This window comes from Schistocerca cancellata, chromosome 9 (genome assembly GCF_023864275.1).
Source record: "Schistocerca cancellata isolate TAMUIC-IGC-003103 chromosome 9, iqSchCanc2.1, whole genome shotgun sequence".
NCBI classification, from domain to species: Eukaryota; Metazoa; Arthropoda; class Insecta; order Orthoptera; family Acrididae; genus Schistocerca; species Schistocerca cancellata.
This window is the reverse complement of record NC_064634.1, coordinates 94,202,834-94,224,977: the sequence shown is the minus strand read 5'-3', so window position 1 is coordinate 94,224,977 and position 22,144 is coordinate 94,202,834. Positions and strand designations below refer to the sequence as shown.

The window sequence follows — 22,144 nt, the reverse complement described above, 5'->3', positions numbered from 1 at the left end:
TAGCAGGACAACGTGACACACCACACGTACAGAATTGCTACAGAGTGGCTCCAGGAATACTCTTCCGAGTTTAAACACTTCTGCTGGCTACCAAACCGGGTCATGCGTCGGTGGGAGGATGAGTGGCTGGAAGTGACTGACAATAAGCTCCGTATAGTCAAGCCCACAACGCGTGTGTGGTGTACTTCCTTTCAGCCCCATCGACGGGACGAGGTTCTCCTCACTCGGCTTCGAATAGGCCACAGCCCTATGACGCATGGCTTCCTTCTCCGGCGAGAGGACCCTCCAATGCGTGGTGCTTGTGGCGTCCAGGTCACTGTGCACCACGTTTTATTGGATTGCGTTTTATTTTCTGACCAGCGGGTCGCGGCTGACTTGCCAGCGGACCTGCCATCTCTTTTAGGCAACACTCGGACGAATGTGGTTAAAGTTTTAAAGTTCTGTGCCCTGTCAAATGTTTTTACAAAGATTTTAGGGAGAGGATTTTAATTTGCTCACTGTGTGACAAGCTCGCCCATATTTTATGTAAGTGGCCAGCCAATAACAATTTCCTGTGCATTTTTGTTGCTATGTTTCCCCTTTCCTTAGGTTTTACTTTCTTATGTAGCATTTTTCTTCTTTTCCTGCTTTCTTTGAGTATGTGCTTTAGTTTTCTTAGGTCTGTCCACATTCGTTCCTTTTAATGTGTGTCAGGGTGCTGATGACCTCGATGTTGAGCGCCCATAAGCCCCAACACACCACCACCACAATCCCCAGACATGAAAATTGGGCATATCTGGGATGTCTTGCAACGTGCTATTCAGAAGAGATCTCCATCCCCTCGTACTTTTACGGACTTACGGACAGCCCTGCAGGATTCATGGTGTCAGTTCCCTCCAGCACTACTACAGACATTAGTCGAGTGCATTCCACGTGGTCTTGCGGCACTTTTCTTGCTTGCGGAGGCGCTTCACGATACTAGGCAGGTGCACCAGTTTCTTTGGCCTTTCAGTGTAGCTGCCCGTCGTCTGGATAAGCCTCGAGCGTCACAGGGCGAGCAAGCGAAGAATACTTAATAGGGTCCGGCAGGGAGTCTTGTAAAGGTTGCAAACGAAAGCATGTGCCCTTGTGCACATTCGGAGGTAAAAGTTTGCATGTGCTCATCGAGTGTCTTGGCCGCCAATATCTGCTGCGGCTACATCATTTGCATGAAAATATTCGAGGCTCAGGATGCGAAGTTTTCGGACTTTATCTAGATGGAAATGTTGGACGCAGCAGCTCCAAACTTAATGGTGGCGGCGAGCGAAATGGCAAGTGGCATTATTTTCCACCACTACTAAGACGTGAAGAAGAAACCATCAGTCACCAAATTACACTGACAGCAATACAACATTACCATCACCAAAGAAAAGAACTTTTGCACAGTTTTAGGTAACTCAGAATTGTTAAGAAGCACAGTCAGTGATTTCGATTCATGTAGTATAGTACAATCTTTTTCTGAATACATGCACGTTCCAGAATGAGATTTTCACTCTGCAGCGGAGTGTGCGCTGATATGAAACTTCCTGGCAGATTAAAACTGTGCGCCCGACCGAGACTCGAACTCGGGACCTTTGCCTTTCGCGGGCAAGAACTAGCACTCCTGAAAGCACTCCGCAATATGCTTTCTTTCAGGAGTGCTAGTTCTGCAAGGTTCGCAGGAGAGCTTCTGTAAAGTTTGGAAGGTAGGAGACGAGATACTGGCAGAAGTAAAGCTGTGAGGACCGGGCGTGAGTGGTGGTACAGTGCTACGTATAATATGAAAGCATTGATCCATATCCTCTCTAAGTGAAAGTCCTCTACATTAAACACAAGGATTATTTAGTTTAAAATAAATTCAGGTTCATTTGTGGAACATTAAATTCATTTGCTCCTTCACAGCTGGCGACCAAAGCTTTGTATTCATTTCAGAGCGATTGAAACTAGTTCTCTCCGAGTCTAAGTGCCACTACCATGATTATGGAACCTGTCGTAAAGATTATCGCTAAGGTAGGCAGTGCAGTAGACGAATACAAGTGCATTTATGTGTCTACCATGATGCACTCTCCTATTACCATTGTGCTTTGGATAGTTCATTTGATTTTGATTACTTTAAATCAAATATATATTCCGTTAGAATTTATTTCTTCTTTCTTTATTTGAGCGAACTGTTACCAATTCTAACAGATCTTCGCCTTTAAGAACACACCCAGTGACAGGATACTGTGTTGCGCAGCCAGAGGGGCACAAAAGAAAAGAAAAAATCACTTCTCGGTTTTTGATAAGATCAATTTGTAGTGCCATTTGTCTTAAATATACAACACATGAAAATTAGTATATGCAGTACCATTGCGAAAAATTTAAGATCATCACCACGACCTTAAATCCGCATAGTAAGCTTATTATCGAGACTCAGTTTACAAACACATATGGAAAGAAGACATAAAGTTTTGTCAACAGGTACATTAGCAGCACAAGAGAAACTCCAAACGGATTAATTCAACATCGAAGTTTTATAAGCCACACCATCACGAGGAGAAATATTCTCCTGTGCCGTAATAAACATAGCATTTTTCTTGTCCTCCATGAACATCTACGATCGTAAACCCAAAAACAAAATTAAATCCACGATAAACAGCAGGACCAGATAGAAGCGATCCACGACGAATTCCTATCCTGTGCTAAACCCTTCACCTCAGATTAGACTTTTTGCGTTATTTTTTTATTTTATTTATTTACTTATATTGTCATCAGTCTTGTGACTGGTTTGATATGGGCCGCACGGAATTCCCCACCTGTGCGAACGTCTTCACCTCGGAGTAACACTTGCAACGTACGTCCTTAGTTATTCGGTGGATGTACTCCAACCTCTGTTGTCCTCTACACCTTTTACCCTAGTCTTAAATCTCTTAAAATATGTCCTACCATCCTGTGCCTTCTTCTTGTCAGTGGTCAGTGTTTTCCACATGTCTCTTTCCTATCTGATTCTCTGGAAAACCTCCTCACTCATTACCTCGACACTCCACACAATTTTCAACACTCTCCTGTAGCACCTCATCTCAAATTCTTCAATTCTCTTCTGTTCTGGTTATCCTACAGTCCATTCTTCAGTACCACACAACACGTTGTTACAAACGTACATTCTCACAAATTTCGTCCTCAAATTTAGGCCTCAGGTTGATACTAGCAGACTTCTCTCGGCCAGGAAAGACGGGTTTTCCAGTACTAATCTTCTATTGTGTTCTCCTTGCTCGGTCCGTCATGGGTTATTTTGCTGCCTAGGTGGTAGAATTCCTTCATCTACATCTTGATCACCGTTATTGATGTTAAGTTTCTCGCTGTTCTCGTTTCTGCTACTTCTCATTACTTTCGTCTTGCTTCCATTTACACTCAATCCATATTCTGTACTCATTAGACTGTTCATTCCATTCAGCAGATCACGTAATTCTTCTTCACTTTCACTCAGGATAGCAATGTCACCAGTGAATCGTATCATTGATATACTTTCACCCTGAATTTCAATTCCACTCCTGAACCTTTCTTTTATTTCTATAATTGATTTTTCGATGTACAGATGGAACAGTAGGGGCAGAAGATTACATTCCTGTCTTACAACCTTCTAAATCCGAACGCTTCGTTCTTCGTCGTCCATTCTTATTATTCCCTCTTGGCTCTTGTACATATTGTATATTACCCATCTCTTTCTATAGCTTACCCCTATTTTTCTCAGAATTTCGAGCATCACGCAACATTTTACATTGTCGAACGCTTTTTCCAGGTCGACAGATCCTATGATCGTGTTTTGATTTTTTTTCGGTCTTGCTTCCATTATCAAGCGCATCGTCAGAATTGCCTTTTCTAAAGCAAAACTGGTCGTCATCTAACATCTTTTCCATGCTTCTCTACATTGTTCTTGTCAGTAACTTGGATGCATGAACTGTTAAACTGATTGTGCGATAATTCTCGCACTTGTCAGCTCTTGCATTCTCCGGAATTATGTGGATGATATTTTTCCGAATGTCCGATAGCATATTCTCAGACTCATAAATTCTGCTCACCAACCTGAATACTCGTTTTGTTGACACTTCCACAATGATTTTAGAAATTCTGAAAGAATGTTAGCTATCCCTTTTGCCTTATTGGATCTTCCAAAGCTCTTTTAAATACTGATTCTAATACTGGATCTCCTGTCTCTCCTATATCGACTCCTATTTCTCTTCTATCACGTCCTCAGACAAGTCTTCCCCCTGATAGAGGCCTTCAGTGTACTGTTTCCACCCATCGCCTCTCTCGTCTGCATTTAAGAATGAGATTCCGACTGCACTCTTAATGTTACCGCCCTTGCTATTAATTTCATCGAAAGTTTTGTTGACTTTTTTGTATGTTGAGTCAGTCCTTCCAACAATTATTTCTTTTTTGATTTCTTCACATTTTTCAAGCAGCTATTGCGCCTTAACTTCATTGTACTTCGTATTTACTTCATTCATAAGCGACTTGTTTTTCTGTATTCCTGAATTTCCGTGAACATTTTTGTACCTCCTTCTTTCATCGGCCGATTGAAATATTTATTGTGTTACCCATGGTTTTTCCTCAGCTACCTTCTTTGTACCTACTTTTTTTTCTTTCCAGCTTTTGTGACTGTCCTTTTTAGAAATGTTCATTCCTCATTGACTGTACTGCCTACTCAGCCATTCCCTATCACAGTATCTGTACCGTCAGAGGATTTCAGGCGTATCTCTTCATTCCTTAGTACCTACGGGAATAAGTACACAGGTCAAAAGTTTTGTTCCAAAGTGGTTTAAAAGATATTTATTGAGCAAATAATATTAGATTTGTTAAGTTCAGAATGTGACTCCAACACTCTACTGTGTGCAGCGAGGAACAGCAGCTGACGCCAACTGTGTGCGTTGCCAATGGTAATTTTTTGTGGCAAATAGCCGGGTCGCGTTCTGGTAACACTAAGAAACTGAATTAAAAAACGCCTTCAGTCACAACTTTTCGTGCTTTTTAAATACACAATGCATTTCGGACCCTGTGGGTCCATCATCAGGTGTAATTTGTCTTAATACATGTTTTATTTCTTCTCTTGAATGAGGTAAAATGCGTACTCCTGTCACGGAAAGGTTTAATGTTAGGTTATTAATTTCGTAAGTCGAACTTGGAAGGTATGTGCAAAATAGTGGAAAAGATGAACAGTGTAAACTTACCAAATAATCCAAGGAAAGCGTTATTAGCGTTTTAGCACCATCAAACATGCTTTTCTCCGTCGTTTTCGAATGTGCACTTCAGTCAAGAGGCACATTTGCACACACGTGTTTCTAAACTCTTCACAGATGTTTTTGCACATGTTGTTGTCAAAGATGAATTTATTGAATTTATTCGTAGTGCTAAAGATATAACTAGTAAACAATTGACACATGCAGGAAATAACTTTAGAATAGGTCTTTAAAATTAATGAAATAACTGTAGCTTGCGAAATCTGTTTGTTCATTTAACATAGATTCGGATTTTTTGATTTTGTGGAGGTATCTCTCCAGTTGTTCTAACGATTTAGGGTTGTGGTTATGTAGTAACACCAAACTGTTTTCAAGACTGTTGATGACATGTTTCGTTTCCAACATATGCTGTGCAATGACTGATTTTTCGAAATGGTTGAGCCTGGAAGCATTTATGTGTTCTTGAAATCTGATTTTGAAGTTTCTGCCTGTTTTCCCTACATAGTAGGCAGGACAGTTTGAAAACTTAATAAAACATAAAAAAACTGTGAATTGCTCAAATACCAGAAGTCCAGGACATGTCACAGCTAATATCATCTCACAATTACTTTACATTTAATGGGAAAGTTTACCAACAGAATGAGGGCTTGCCATGGGCAGTAGCATATCAAGTTTTCTGGCAGACATATTTCTCAGTCATCTGGAAAGTAAGTTCTTTAATGAAGACAATAGACTCGAAAGCAAAATAATATATTACTGGAGATATGTTTACGACACCTTGCTGCTATTTGATGTAACAAAAGATGAGCTCGAAGATGTACTAGCAGTATTCAATTCTTTCCACAAAAACATAAAATTCACAATAGAACATCAGGACAACAAAAGCATAAATTTCCTGGATCTTAAAATCCCCAACCAACAAGAAAAACACAAGTTCAGCATACACACAAAACGCACATACGTAGACATAACACGGGAGACCTCATCATGCCATCCCACCACACAGAAACATACGTCATTTAGGTCCATGCTACACAGAGCACATTCCCTTGATTTAGAAGGAAACACCGTCAAGAATTAGATAGATACAATAAAGAGCATTGCCGTAAGGAATGGTTATACAGAAAAAACAATTGACAATTTAAAAATACACAAAAGTAAGACAACGAATGGCCACGCTGTGAAAGAAGGAAAAATATTCGCCAGTATCCCATACCTGGACCCCATATCACAAAAAATTTCTGACTTTTTCAGAAAACAAATGTAACAATTGCATTCTCAACTAATAATAAGGTGGGAAACTTACTCGTCCATAACGTAAAACCAAATACGGAAACATACGACAACAGAGGAGTGTACAAAGTATCATGCCCTAGTTTTCCTGCCCACTATGTCCGGAAAACGGGCAGAAACTTCAAAACCCGGTTTCAGGAACAAAAAAAAAAAAAAAAAAAAAATGGTTCAAATGGCTCTGAGCACTATGGGACTTAACATCTATGGTCATCAGTCCCCTAGAACTTAGAACTACTTAAACCTAACTAACCTAAGGACAGCACACAATACCCAGTCATCACGAGGCAGAGAAAATCCCTGACCCCGCCGGGAATCGAACCCGGGAACCCCGGCGTGGGAAGCGAGAACGCTACCGCACGACCACGAGCTGCGGACGGTTTCAGGAACACGTAAATGCTTTCAGGCTCAACCATTTCGAAAAGTCAGATATTGCACAACGTATGTTGGCAACGAAACATGTCATCAACAGTCTAGAAAACAATTTGGTAGTACTACGTAAATAAGACCGTAAATCTGTTAGAACAACTGCAGAGATACCTCCACAAAATCAGAAAACCAGAACCTATGTTAATTGAACAAACAGATTTCGCAAGTCATAGCTATTTCAGTAATTTTAATAATTACATCTTTAGCACTACGAATAAATTCATCTTTGACAACACCATGTACAAAAATAACTGTGAAGTGTTTAGAAACATGTGTGTGCAAATGTGCCTCTCGACTGAAGTGACATGTACGAAAACGACGGAGAAAAGCATGTTTGATGGTGCTAAAACGTTAAAAACGCTTTTCCTGAATTATGTGGTAAGTTTACACTGTTCATCTTTCCCACTATTTTGCACATACCTTCAAAGTTCGACTTACGAAATTAATAACCTAACGTTAAACCTTTTCGTGACGGGAATATGCATTTCACCTCATTCAAGAAAAGAAATGAAACATGTATTAAGACAAATTACACCTGACGATGGACCCACAGGGTCCGAAATGCATCGTGTATTTACTAAAACACGAAAAGTTATGACTGAAGTCGTTTTTTAATTCATACTTCCAGTGTATTGAATACAGTTACGTTTGAAGCTGCAAAATATGGATAAAATTAAAAAAAAGAACATCTGTTTAAGGATGGACTTATAGTGAAATGGTTATGCTCGGCTTCTTGCAGACTATTTTCAGCCGTTCATGGACTCAGTGACTTGATCGCTATGATGTTCCCAGGCAGCATTTACTCGTATTTTCAGGGATCGCTCAAAAATGGTTGCCGCTTTTCATCCCGTTAGTCCTAAGACCACTTAATTATATTCACCAGCATTCGTTTTCAAAATACTTTGTCCCCTGCTTTTTTCATAATGATTTATGACGTTTAATGAAACACTTCGTAGTGCAATACTGTTTTTATCACAAATATAATGTATTCCACGTGTGTATCTTTAACGCCACTTTCAATTCAATGTTCTACCTCGTAAAAAAAAGCGAATCAGTGCCGAATTACTACAGTAAGGAGCAGAAGACACCAAACTGAGTCATGTACAAATCCGGAAACCGAGAACGTTGGTCTCGTTTCGATTAACAGAAACGAATTCGTATTTGAGGCCTGCGGAGGGAGCACTGTGGAGCGAAAACTGGGGAGTGGCAACTGAGAACAGAGAACCGAGATTCGAGAATTGAGAAGCGAGAACAGAAATCGATTCTCAAGAACACCAAGAAGTCTTTGTAATCGAGTACTTCGTAGATCTCGGTTCTCAGATGACCCATCAGTGCAGGCTGCCAAATTTTTGAGGATCGGCGTTATGTGGAATATTAATGAATATTATAGGTGAGTTTTAGGTAGACGTTAAGTAACACCGCATACGTGATGAGAAGGAGAATATTATCTAATAACACACAGGCAAAATTTAAGATAGCGGAGTTCGGATTTAAAGTGGCTCAACATTCAAGTGTGAATGATACAAACAGTAAGTGTAATTTATAATGTTTCGTCTCACTTTTTGTGGTTTTCATGGGGGACAATCCAGAGTGACACTGCCCACAGTTAGAATTACATTGAAACAACAGTCATGAATGTCAACTGCAACTGTAATGTGAAATGTGAGATTTAGGTAGACATTAAGTGACACTGGGGAAACTTGATGAGAAGAGGAACGTTAAATAGTAGTTCGCAGATGGTAATAAGGTATTATTAAGGTATCAGCGATTAGATTTAAAGTGGCTCAAGAGTAACGTGTGAATGATAAAAAAAAACAGTAAATGTAATTTACAACGTTTTACCTAGCTTCTTACGGTTTTCAACGGAAACAAACGAGAGTCACAATGACTGTAGTGAGAAAAGTTTTGTAACAACAGTTATGAGTGGCAACCGAAATTTTTAGAGATGAAATGATGGTTATATAAACATTGACTGCATCTACGTATTTTTTTCTTTCTGAATTACTTAATATAAGCCGTCTACATACTAATTATTATCCAAATGAATTGAAATGAGTAATAATCAGAGTTTATTAAATTAGCAACAAGAACCTAGATACTGGGCAGACAATCAGCTTCCTATGTGTACCTATATGTGAGTTTAAACTCCTCTATAGAAACCGGTTGCCTCAATGAAACATCAGACCATAAATTTCCTTAGAAATATAGGAAGGAGTCGGCGCGGATGCTTACCCAGAACAGCCATCGTTGGTACACCAGATGGTGTTCCCATCGTCCGCACAGTGGCAAATGTCACAGCCGGTCTGGAAAGTCTGCCCCGGTGGACACAGCGTATCTGCAACATGAAAGTAATACTAGCTATGGCAGCTACACCTAGGCTCCCTCTACTAATGTAATAACGTTCAGTCTAGTGGCACTATTGAAGTATACTGAGATTTTGCAGCACATGAGGGAACTGGTCAACTCACCTCTCCTAAAACTCTAACAAATTCATGGAGAGACCTCGGGAAACTAGAAACATGAATCCTGTGACTCGAAAATGAATTATTACTCTTAGGTGTACATGAATTAATTTATCAGCAATCATGCCTGGTGGTTCAGTGGTAAACTGAAAGGTCGCGGATTCAAAATATGATCGTGTCACGGAAACATTTCAGTGTGTCTTTAACCTCGCCTTCAACTGCCAATGACGTGAAAATTCGACGAGACCGACAAGTGTGTTAGAATTCACGTTAAGTTGTCTATTTCCATGGTAGGACTGCTATGGTACACTATGTGATCAAAAGTATCCGGACACCTGGCTCAAAATGACTTACAAGTTCATAGCATCGATAAAGCTGGAATTCAATATGTTGTTAGCCCTCTTTAGCCTTGATGACAGCTTCCACTCTCGCAGGCATACGTCCAGTCAGACGCAGGAAGGTTTCTTGGGGGATGGCAGCCCACTCTTCACGGTGTGCTGCACTGAGGAGAGGTATCGATGTCGGTCGATGGGGCCTCGCACGACGTCGGCGTTTCAGAACATCCCAAAGGTGTTCTATAGGATTCAGGTCTGCGCAGGCCAGTCCATTACAGGGATGTTATTATCGTGTAAACACTCCGACACAGGCCGTGCATTGTGAGCAGACTCATGATCCTGTTGAAAGATGGAATCGCCATTCCCGAGTTGTTCTTCAACGGTGGGAAACAAGAAGGTGGTTAAAACATGAACGTAGGCCTGTGCTGTGATATTGCTACGCAAAACAACAAAGGGTGCAAGCCTCCTCCACGAAAAAAACGACCACACCGTAACACCACCAACTTCAATTTTACTGTTGGAACCACACACTCTGCAGATGACGTACGCAGGGCATTCGCCATACCCACACCCTGCCATCGGATCGCCACATTGTGTACCGTGATTCTTTTCTCCACACGACGTTTTTACACCGTTCAATCGTCCAATGTTTACGCTCCTTACACCAAGCGAGGCGTCGTTTGGCATTTACCGGCTTGATGTGTGGGTTATGAGCAGCTGATCGATTATTAACTCTAAGTTTTCTCACCCCCGCCTAACTTTCATAGTTCTTGCAGTGGATCCTGATGTAGTTTGGACTTCCTGTGTGATGGTCTGGATAGATGTCTACCTATTACACATTACGACCCTCTTCAACTGTCTGCGGTCTCTGTCAGTCAACAGACGAGGTCGGGCTGTACGCTTTTGTGCTGTTCGTGTCCCTTCACGTTTCTACTTGACTATCACATCGGAAGCAGTGGACCTGGATATGTTTATGAGTGTGGAAATCTCGCTTACAGACGTGTGACACAAGTGACACCCAATCACCTGACCACGTTCGATGTCCGTGAGTTCCGCGGAGCGCCCCATTCTGCTTTCTCACGTTGTCTAATGACTACTGAGGTCACTGACATGGCGTACCTGGCAGTAGGTGGCAGCACAATGCACCTAATACGAAAATGTATATTTTTGGGGTGTCCGGTTACTTTTGATCACATAGTGTAGGTTAGGGACGCGCAAGTCGTCGAAATGTTGTCCAATAGGATTTTTACCAAGCTATTGAGCTCCACGGAATTACAGAAGAGTCGAATTTCTCTGTGCCAAAGGCTATTCTGGAATGACACACAAAGAAATTGTCAACTAATAGGAGAAGAGTAATACATCTACCTCATTCAGACATTGAAGCTAGAACGAATATTGGGGAATTCGATGAATTCTGACGGTTATGGGAGGCTTCTGCGATTGCAGTACTAGCTCATTTGTCACATGATCTTATACACATATACTTAATAATATTTTTGTTCGTCTGCAACATAAATTTTGTAATGCTAGTGAAGGAAAATCATGGGAAAAATACCTCTCTATTAGGTACGAATATGGGTCCAAAAGTAAAAGGCAGAGAACAGGAGTGAACACTTGCTAAGCCAGACACACCGAATCAGGAGTGTCGTGATCGACGAACAGTACATTCAGTCGGCTGCTAGATATCGGCCATTAGAAGTTTTACTGTGAGCAGACAGGCTGTAACGTCTATCGACAGATTTTATTTAAAATGCTTTAAACCTTTGAAGCTTTTTAAGTAAAACAAAAGCTGTTAACATTCTGCACCTTTATTCTTAGTTTCTGTGTGCTTTCAGCCCTCTGCCACCAGAGGGCCCCGAATTTTAGCGCGTAATATAGCGGTGTGTAACGCAACTGTGCCATTGCGTGAGAAACAATGAACTGTAATCGAGTTTCGAATTCTATCCTGTATGTATTAATTGAAAGTTTATTTATTTATTTATCTTATGGCAACAACAGCAAACACTGACAGGTACATAGAGTTTAATTTTACATTTATATCTAGTTAAATATTTACATATAGTTTAGTTTTACTTTTGGCACAAATTTTATACACATTTTTAAATTATGAAAATTACTAATTTAAAATTACTTACTACTTTAACTGATGTAATTGCAAGTTAAAAGAAAAAAAGACAGATACATTTAATCATAGTTCAATATCTAATAATTGAAGCCAGCTAACAGCAGAGGGACTAGCATTAATAAAGTCACTATATGGTCCAGGATACTTCCACTGAGGACAGTCTCTAACAATATGTTGAACACTTTGTTATTGGGCCCCACAATAACAGGCTGGAGAATCTCAGAGTCCCCACTTGTGCATCATAGCGTTGCACCTGGCGTGGCCAGTTCTTATTCTGTTCGGCCTTGTCCACTCACTTCTCTGCAGATGAAATCCTGGTAGGCTGGCAGTTGGGTCTTGGACTCCTTGATGTGCTATTGTTGTAGCATTCCACCTCCTGCGCACTCTTCTCTAAGGTCGAACTTCTTATCGTTCCTTCCATTATACCACAGAGGACTGCGAGATTTTAAGCGGTCTGGGGGAGGGTTGTTTAAGACTGTATGAACTGGGCGGTTTTTGTGGTAGTCAGGGTGGTGTAGTTTCCTTCATTCTCGATTGATTGCTTCTTGGCGTCGTATTTCAGGTGGTGGGGTGTTGCTGATAGTGTACAGCCAGGGGGTGGATTTTAATGTGCACTTGATAATCCTCATTGACTCGTTCAGGTGTACATCCAGCTTCCTCGTGTGGCCACTATGTTGCCACACTGGAGCACAGAATTCGGCAACTGGTTACACCAGCGTAAGTACTGCAGTACGTAGAGTCGATGCGCCGGTACCCCATGTTGTACCAGGTAGTTTGTTTACACTATTGTGTCGGGTCTTTAGGCTGCAAAACTATGTCTAACCTTTTGCTGGCAGAAGGTCACATCCAACTGCCGGTTTGCAATTCTGCTGTTTAGATGGAATGCTCAGACTTCCGTCTTTGCTGCATTTGGCTGGAGTCTCCAAGCTTTGTAGTATGTGTTGAGAGTTTCTAAGTCTCTAGATAACATAGCTTCTCCTTACTCAAGTGTGGTGGTTTGTACGGCTATGGCAAGGTCGTCGGCATAGGAAAATGTTTCACTAGCAGTGCTTGGCATGTTACTGTTGTACAGATTGAGAAATAGGGATTCTAGGACGGACCCTTGGGGGAGCCCATTTTTCAATGTAAATGACTTGCTCTGTTTTTGTCCAACGCTAACCTTGAAGTAGTGGTTGGTTAACATATTTCCCACAAGCGTCGTCAGTATCTTACTTGGGACATGAATATCGCATGAAGGATGGTTGGTGACACTACCCCAAGGTGTCGGATTGTTGCAGACGCCGCAGCCTTCGTGAGTGGCCTGGCATTGTCGTGCTGAAGGAGACGGTGATCCGTGTGTGGTGGATAGAATTCTATCCTAAGATTACTTACCCATACTAGTTGAAAGGACCATATGGTTAAAATTTCTAAAACTTGAAGAACACCTTCGAGGACATCACCCCGTTAACGATGAAGAGGTGCAAGGAGAGATGAGGTTGTGGCTCCGTCAACAAAGCAAAACATCCTTCGGTAACGGTATCAAGCAACTGGGCTCTCGTTAAGAGAAATGTGTTGGTTGCCACGATGCTGTGCTGAGAAGTGAATATGCGGACATGAAGTACAAAAATGTGGTACGTTGTTGTCGTTGTGGTCTTCAGTCACGAGACTGGTTTGATGCAGCTCTCCTGTGCAAGTTTCTTCATCTCCCAGTACCTACTGCGATCTACATCCTTCTGAATCTGTTTAGTGTATTAATCTCATCGTCTCCCTCTACGATTTTTACCCTCCATGCTGCCCTCCAATACTAAATTGGTGATCCCTTGATGACTCAGAATATGTCCTACCAACCGATCCCTTCTTTTAGTCAAGTTGTGACAAAAATTTCTCTTCTCCCCGATTCTATTCAGTACCTCCTCATTAGTTATGTGATCTACCCATCTAATCTTCAGCATTCTTCTGTAGCACTACACTTCGAAAGCTTCTATTCTCTTCTTGTCTAAACTATTTACCGTCCACGTTTCACTTCCATACATGGCTACACTCCATGCAAATACTTTCAGAAACGATTTCCTGACAAGTAAATCTATACTCGGTGTTAATAAATTTCTCTTCTTCAGAAACGCTTTCCTTGCCATTGCCAATCTACATTTCATATCCCCTCTACTTCGACCATAAACACTTCTTCTGAACCCCAAATAGCAAAACTCCTTTACTACTTTAAGCGTCTCATAGCCTAATCTAATTCCCTCAGCATCACCCGATTTACATCGACTACATTACATTGTCCTCATTTTGTTTTGTTGATGTTCATCTCATGTCCTCCTTTCAAGACACTGTAAAATTCGTTCAGCTGCTCTTCCAAGTCCTTTGCTGTCTCTGACAAAATTACAACGTCATATGTGAAGCTCATTGTTTTTATTTCTTCTCCATGGATTTTAACTCCTACTCCTAATTTTTCTATTGTTTCCTTTACTGATTGCTCAATATACAGATTGAATTACATCGGGGGTAGGCTACAACCCTGTCTCAGTCCCTTCCCAATCACTGCTTCCTTTCATGCCCCTCGACTCTTATAACTGCCATCGGATTCCTGCACAAATTGTGAATAGCCTTTCGCTCCCTGTATTTTACCCCTGCCCACCTTCAGAATTTGAAAGAGAGTATTCCAGTCAACATTATTAAAAGCTTTCTCTAAGTCCACAAATGCTAGAAACGTAGGTTTGCCATTCCTTAATCTATTTTCTAAGATAAGTCGTAGGGTCGGTATCGCCTCTCGTGTTCCAACATTTCTACGGAATCCAAACTGATCTTCCCCGAGGTCGGCTTCTACCAGTTTTTTCAGTCGTCTGTTCGTGTTAGTATTTTGCACTGTGGCTTGTTAAACTGATAGTTCGGTAACTTCCACATTTTTCAACACCTGCTTTCTTTGGGATTGGAATTATTATGTTCTTCTTGAAGTCTGAGGGTATTTCACCTGTCTCTTATATCTTGCTCACCAGGTGGTAGAGTTTTGTCAGGTCTGGCTCTTCCAAGGCTATCAGTAATTTTAATGGAATGTTGTTACTCCCGTGGCCTTGTTTCGTCTCAGGTCTTTCAGTGCTCTGTCAAACTCTTCACGCAGTATCGTATCTCCCTTTTCATCTTCATCTACATCCTCTTTCATTTCCATAATATTGCCCTCAAGTACATCGCCGTTGTATAGACCCTCTATATACTCCTTCCACCTTTCTGCCTTCCCTTCTTTGCTTAGAACTGGGTTTCCATCTGAGCTCTTGATATTCATACAAGTGGTTCTCTTTTCTCCAAAGGTCTCTTTAATTTTCCTGTAGGCAGTAGCTATCTTACCCCTAGTGAGATAAGCCTCTACATCCTTACATTTGTCCTCTAGCCATCCCTGCTTAGCTATTTTGCTCTTCCTGTCGAACTCATTTTTGAGACGTTTGTATTCCTTTTTGCCTGCTTCATTTACTGCATTTTTGCATTTTATCCTTTCACCAATTAAATTCAATATCTCTTCTGTTACCCAAGGATTTCTATTAGCCCTCGTCTTTTTACCAACTTGATCCTCTGCTGCCTTCACTATTTCATCTCTCAAAGCTACCTATTCTGCTTCTACTGTATTTCTTTCCCCCATTCTTGTCAATCGTTCCCTAATGCTCTTCCTGAAGCTCTCTACAACCTCTGATTCTGTTAGTTTATCCATGTCTCAGCTCCTCAAATTCCTAGCTTTTTTCAATTTCTTCAGTTTTTATCTACAGTTCATAACCAATGGATTGTGGTCAGAATCCACATCTGCCCCTGGAAATGTCTTACAATTTAAAACCTGGTTCCTGAATCTCTGTCTTACCATTATATAATCTATCTGATACCTTCTAGTATCTCCCGGCTTCCTCCATGTATACAACCTTCTTTTATGATTCTTGGACCAAGTGTCAGATATGATTAAGTTATGCTCTGTGCAAAATTCTACCAGGATGCTTCCTCTTTCATACCTTACTCCCATTCCATATTGACCTACCACGTTTCCTTCTCGTCCTTTTCCTACCATCGCAGTCACCCATGACTATTAGATTTTCGTCTCCCTTCACTATCTGAATAATTTCTTTTATTTCGTCATACATTTCATCAATCTCTTTGCCATCTGCAGAGCTAGTTGGCATGTAAACTTGTACTACTGTGGTAGGCGTGGGCTTCGTATCTATCTTGGCCACAATAATGCGTTCACTATGCTCTTTGTAGTAGCTTACCCGCATTCCTATTTTTTTTATTCGTTATTAAACCTACTCCTCTATTACCCCTATTTGTTCCGCCTGCCACTGAACTTCACTAATTCCCACTACATCTAACTTTAACATATCCGTCTCTCTTTTTAAAATTTTCTAACCTACCTGCCCGATTAAGGGATCTGACATTCCACGCTCCGATCCGTAGAACGCCAGTTTCCTTTCTCCTGAGTAGGCCCCACCTGAATATCCGAATGGGGGAGGATGTACCTCTGGAATATTTTACGCAAGAGGACGCCATCATTTAACCATTCAGTAAAGCTGCATGCCCTCGGAAAAAATTACGGCTGTAGTTTCCCCTTGCTTTCAACCGTTCGCAGTACCAGCACAGCAAGGTCGTTTTGGTTAGTGTTACAAGGCCAGATCAGTCAATCATCCAGACTGTTGCCCCTGCAACTACTCAAAAGTCTGCTACCCCTCTTCAAGATCCACACGTTTGTCTGACCTCTCAACAGATACCCCTCCGTCGTGATTTCACCTACGGTACGGCTATCTGTATCGCTGAGGCACGCAAGGTCCATGGTTAATAACATTTATTTTATTTAAAATGCTTTAAATTTTTCACATTAAAAATTCGGAGGCATTACTTTTCTCATGCCCTCGTACGTTGTACTCGACTCATTGTCCCACTATCTTGAGACAAAGTAACCACTGGACTTGCATGCGCAAGAGTCAGAATTTTTTTTTTTTCAGTATATGGATTTTCTTCTCCATATTTTTGTTCGAGCATCGACTAGCACCTTATCTGAGACAGATTCATAACCCGCATTCTCAGTTCTGAACTTTAGGATCGAAACAATAAACATATAAGAGAATAAAATACGAATGGTGATAAAAGTGCCTTGTTAATATTTTGTGAGTAATATAACGTATTTGATTTAAAAAAACAGAACAATGATGTAGATGAATTAGGGCCTTTAGCAATATCAAAGTAAGACACTTGCTTTTTCTTGCAGTTTTAAAATAATCACTCCGTTTAAAAACTCTGCGAAAAGTATTTGTAAATAACTTTTAAAGCCGTCCATTATCTTCAACTGTGTCATGTTTGGTGTATTTTTCGTGATTATTCTGTACACTGTGTACGGTGTTGATACCAACACTGCTATGGTCCATTTCTCTTATTTGATGTGTGAGAGAAATTCTCAGTACTAAAATATTGAGGTAATAGATAATACACGCTACTATGGTGATTCAGGTTTCAGTCTGAAGTTTTATTCCACTTCTAAATTGTTCAGTGTTGATACCTTGTGAAATTGACTACATGCCTCTCTTTGCACAGCGTGAATGAAAATTTAAAAATGGAGTGCTATTATTTCTGTGAATTAATGCGTCTATCCGATACTATTAAAGAAATGAAAGATAGATGTAAGTAAATATCCTAGTATGACTGGCGTGCGTTATTATAAGAATACCACAAAGGGCGTACTGCATTATTCATGAATAGTATCTCAGTGAAGTACTCGCGCTCTTCTGCAGTATTATGATTTTGCACCTTCGGTGTAACTGTTCAAGTATAGAGAACGTGTGGTCGTATTCGCGTCTGTTTCGTTTCATTAATATAACTAAAATCCGAGTTTTTTAGATAAAAGTCAAGGCAACACACACATGGTCCTAACCATCTTTCACTTTCGTGACAGATACAGTAACGAAAATTCTTACAGTACGATCAAATTCTTTTTCTAACAATAGTATAAAATACACACACAGGTGGAAGGGGGTATTATAAGCTGATGAGAGGAAGACACAATGCACCTAGTTATTCCGAAAAGAAAGCTGCATTCAGAGTTGAAATTTGTTCGACGTCATGTAACATCAATAACAAGAATTTTATAAAATATCAATTTCTCAGTTTAAGTCACTTTTATGATCCGATATTGATCAGAACCAGTGCGTTTCGGCTGCCTGTTGCCATCATCATCTGCCTAACTGTTATTTATGCATCGGTTTCAGTGACATGACGAGAAGGCTTCCTGCTGAGAGTGCCAGTGAGGTTGTGTTCGAATGTTAATGTCCCAGTCCCGATAAATTAATTTACTTTATTGTGCTATAATCTAGATATTTCATATTTGGATAGTCTGGACGATATCATGACTTAAATGTTGCGGGAATATATCTTTATCTGACACTAGTAGCACAGGAACAGGCACAACACCATTACTTCGCACAATAGTTCACATGTCAAAGATTATTCAGCTGCGATGATACTACATACTTTTAATTACTTGGATAGTAAGTACATGTACATGTACATGTACATCTACATCTACATCCATACTCCGCAAGTCACCTGACGGTGTGTGGCGGAGGGGACCTTGAGTACCTCTATCGGTTCTCTCTTCTATTCCAGTCTCGTATTGTTCGTGGAAAGAAAGATTGTCGGTATGCCTGTGTGGACTCTAGTCTCTCTGATTTTATCCTCATGGTCTCTTCGCGAGATATACGTAGGAGGGAGCAATATACTGCTTGACTCTTCGGTGAAGGTATGTTCTCGAAACTTCAACAAAAGCCCGTACCGAGCTAATGAGCGTCTCTCTTGCAGAGTCTTCCACTGGAGTTTATCTATCATCTCCGTAACGCTTTCGCGATTACTAAATGATCCTGTAACGAAGCGCGCTGCTCTCCGTTGGATCTTCTCGATCTCCTCTATCAACCCCATCTCTTACGGATCCCACACCGGTGAGCAGTATTCAAGAAGTGGGTGAACAAGTGTACTGTAACCTACTTCCTTTGTTTTCTGATTGCATTTCCTTAGGATTCTTCCAATAAATCTCATTCTGGCATCTGCTTTACCGACGATTAATTTTATATGGTCATTCCATTTTAAATCACTCCTAGTGCCTACTCCCAGATAATTTATGGAATTAACTGCTTCCAGTTGATGACCTGCTATATTGTAGCTAAATGATAAAGGATCTTTCTTTCTATGTATTCGCAGCACATTACACTTGTATACATTGTGATTCAATTGCCATTCGTTGCACCATGCGTCAATACGTTGCAGATCCTCCTGCATTTGAGTACAATTTTCCATTGTTACAACCTCTCCATATACCTCAGCAACATCCGCAAAAAGCCTCAGTGAACTTCCGATGTTATCCACGGGTCTTATATATTGTGAATAGCAACGGTCCTACGACACTCCCCTGCGGCACACCTGAAATCACTCTTACTTCGGAAGACTTCTATCCATTGAGAATGACATGCTGCGTTCTGTTATCTAGGAACTCTTCAATCCAATCACACAATTGGCCTGATAGTCCATATGCTCTTACTTTGTTCATTAAACGAATGTGGAGAACTGTATCAAACTCCATGCGGAAGTGAAGAAACATGGCATCTATCTGGCAACCCGTGTCTATGGCCGTCTGAGTCCCGTGGACGAATAGCACGAGCCGGGTTTCACATGATCGTCTTTTTCGAAACCCATGCTGGTTCCTACAGAGTAGATTCCTAGTCTCCAGAAAAGCCATTACACTCGAACATAATACGTGTTCCAAAGTTCTACAACTGATAGACGTTAGAGATATAGGTCTATAGTTCTGCACATCTGTTCGACGTCCCTTCTTGAAAACGGGGATGACCTGTGCCCTTTTCCAATCTTTTGGGACGCTACGCTCCTCTAGGGACCTCCGCTACACCGCTGCAAGAAGGGTGGGGGGGGGGGGGGCAAGTTCCTCGCGTGCCCTGTGTAAAATCGAACTGGTATCCCATCAGGTCCAGCGGCCTTTCCTCTTTCGAGCGATTTTAATTATTTTTCTATCCCTCTGTCATCTATTTCGATATATACCATTTTGTCATCTGTGCGACAATTTAGAGAAGGAACTACAGAGCAGTCTTTCTCTGTGAAACAGCTTTGGGAAAAGGCATTTAGTATTTCGGTCTTTAGTCTGTCATCCTCTGTTTCAGTACCATTTTGGTCACCGAGTGTCTGAACATTATGTTTTGATCCACCTACCGCTTTGACATCAGACCAAAATTTCTGAGGATTTTCTGCCAAGTCAGTACACAGAACTTTACTTTCGAATCAACAATACGTGCGTTTTTGTACAAACATATTTGCATCATGGCACATGTTAAACAGTTTGATAGATCAGTATTTATTAAGTTATGCAATATTATTCAGTTTCTTATTCAACCGAACTAGCTATCTGTATTTCCTTTTTGCATTATAGGACAAACATTCTTTAGGTTGCTTCACTGTTTATGGAAGAATGCGTTTCAACAATAAGAAAGCGGATCCGACACGGATTTTACCCTGCGCATCTCCACGAAATTCGAGTTTCACTGTCGCCACACTTCGAATATTGAACATAATACTTGGCAGGTCTGAATCTTCTGGCGATCGTCTGTTGCTGCTACACCAGTCTCCTGGCTAAGTTTCATAAGGTAATCATTAACCTTTGACAACCAAAACTCTAATTTCACACAGCAAGATATTTCCAAGAGATTGACATTGTCTGAATATTCCAAGATGGGAAAACACCGTCCTACGGAAATGGTACTATTTCACAGACTTCAGTAGAGGTGCACTCCGGTTACTACCTAGTATCAGTAGTCATTTGCTCGTTAACTGGTTATTTCCAACCACAGCGTTAATGCCAAGTCTGTGTCATTCAGGCCTATGTCTAATGCTGAAACCGATAAAACTCACAACGGAGGTCATACGCTGTTACGAGAGTAATCCCAAATGTAACGTCTCTTACTTTTTTATAAGTACATAGAGATGTTTATTTCTACAATGGTTTCCATCAGTTTACAGCTTGAACATTTAGATATTTTTAGACATAATCACCATTTCTGTCGATGCATTTTTGTAGACGCTGTGGCAGTTTTTGTATGCCCATGTCATACCAGCTCGCCACCATGCTGGCTGTTCAGAAAGTTATTAACCTCTTCTTTCACCTCGTCGTCGGAGCTGAATCGCTGGTACCACATTTAACGCTGACAGGTACTGTGAGACTCTGAAAAAACTCAAACGGGCAATTCACAACCGGAGGAGAGGAATGTTTAGCAAGGGCGTACACATTCTCCATGACAACGCTTGCCCACACACATCGCTCGGCAAACCGTTGCTCTCCTGCAACAGTTTCAGTGGAACATAATCACCCACCCACCCTATAGCCCTGACTTGGTGTCCAGTGACTATCACCTGTTCCCTAGGCTAAAAGAACATTTGACCGGAAAGTGATTCAGCTCCAATGACGAGGTGAAAGAAGAGGTTCACAACCTTTTGAACAGCATAGCGGCGAGCTGGTATTGAAAGGTTCCCTTAGAAAAATTATACATGACTGTGCTTAAACTGACACACAGTACTTTTAGCGCAACGCAATCTGACTTTCAATAATCCCTACAAAAGAATGGCCCTGACTAACAATAACCTATACCTTTCATGAATCACTTACCTCACAAAAATCTTCGTTACTCAAACTATTGCAATACAGCGAGCGCCAATACTGCCAGCTAAATAAAAGATTCTAACTACTGAAGGCACTAACTACTGATAGGCATAGTTAGCAAATGAAAGATTTCGATAGAAACAAACATTGTATTTACGTTAATAGTGTTCAAAAGTCATAATATATATATCAGTTCATGACATCCAGTCTTACAAACTTACTGTCTCTGATGGACACACGTCCAGATCATCCGCTTCTCAAAACTCCGCCATCTCTCTCCCCACATCCACCACTGCTGGCAGCTCACCTCCAACTGCCCAACACTACAGTAGCGACTTCCAACAATGCAAACCAGCCACAGACTGCACACAAGCAACGTCAGTGATTTTCATATAGAGCGCTACATGGCGTTACCAACATAAAAACCTAAACAGCCTACTTACAGTATGACACAGGCATACAAAAACTGCCACAGCGTCTATAAAAATGCATCGACAGAAATGGTGATTATGTCGAAAAATAGCTAAATGTTCAAGCTGTAAACTGATGTAAACCATTGAAGAAATAAACAGGTCTATGAACTTATAAAAAATAGGAGCCCTTACTTTTGGGATAATTACTGACATGTAATG

General features: G+C 40.9%; 1 protein-coding gene across 1 annotated transcript in view; it reads right to left on the bottom strand.

Annotated features, from left to right (window-relative positions):
• LOC126100220 (transcription factor SPT20 homolog) overlaps nt 1–22,144 on the bottom strand; it is a 91,216-nt gene that overhangs the window by 30,045 nt on the left and 39,027 nt on the right. Inside the window, exon 3 of the mRNA XM_049910782.1 lies at nt 9,165–9,267. Coding sequence (XP_049766739.1) covers nt 9,165–9,267 — 103 coding nt within the window. The remainder of the gene's footprint in view (nt 1–9,164; nt 9,268–22,144) is intronic.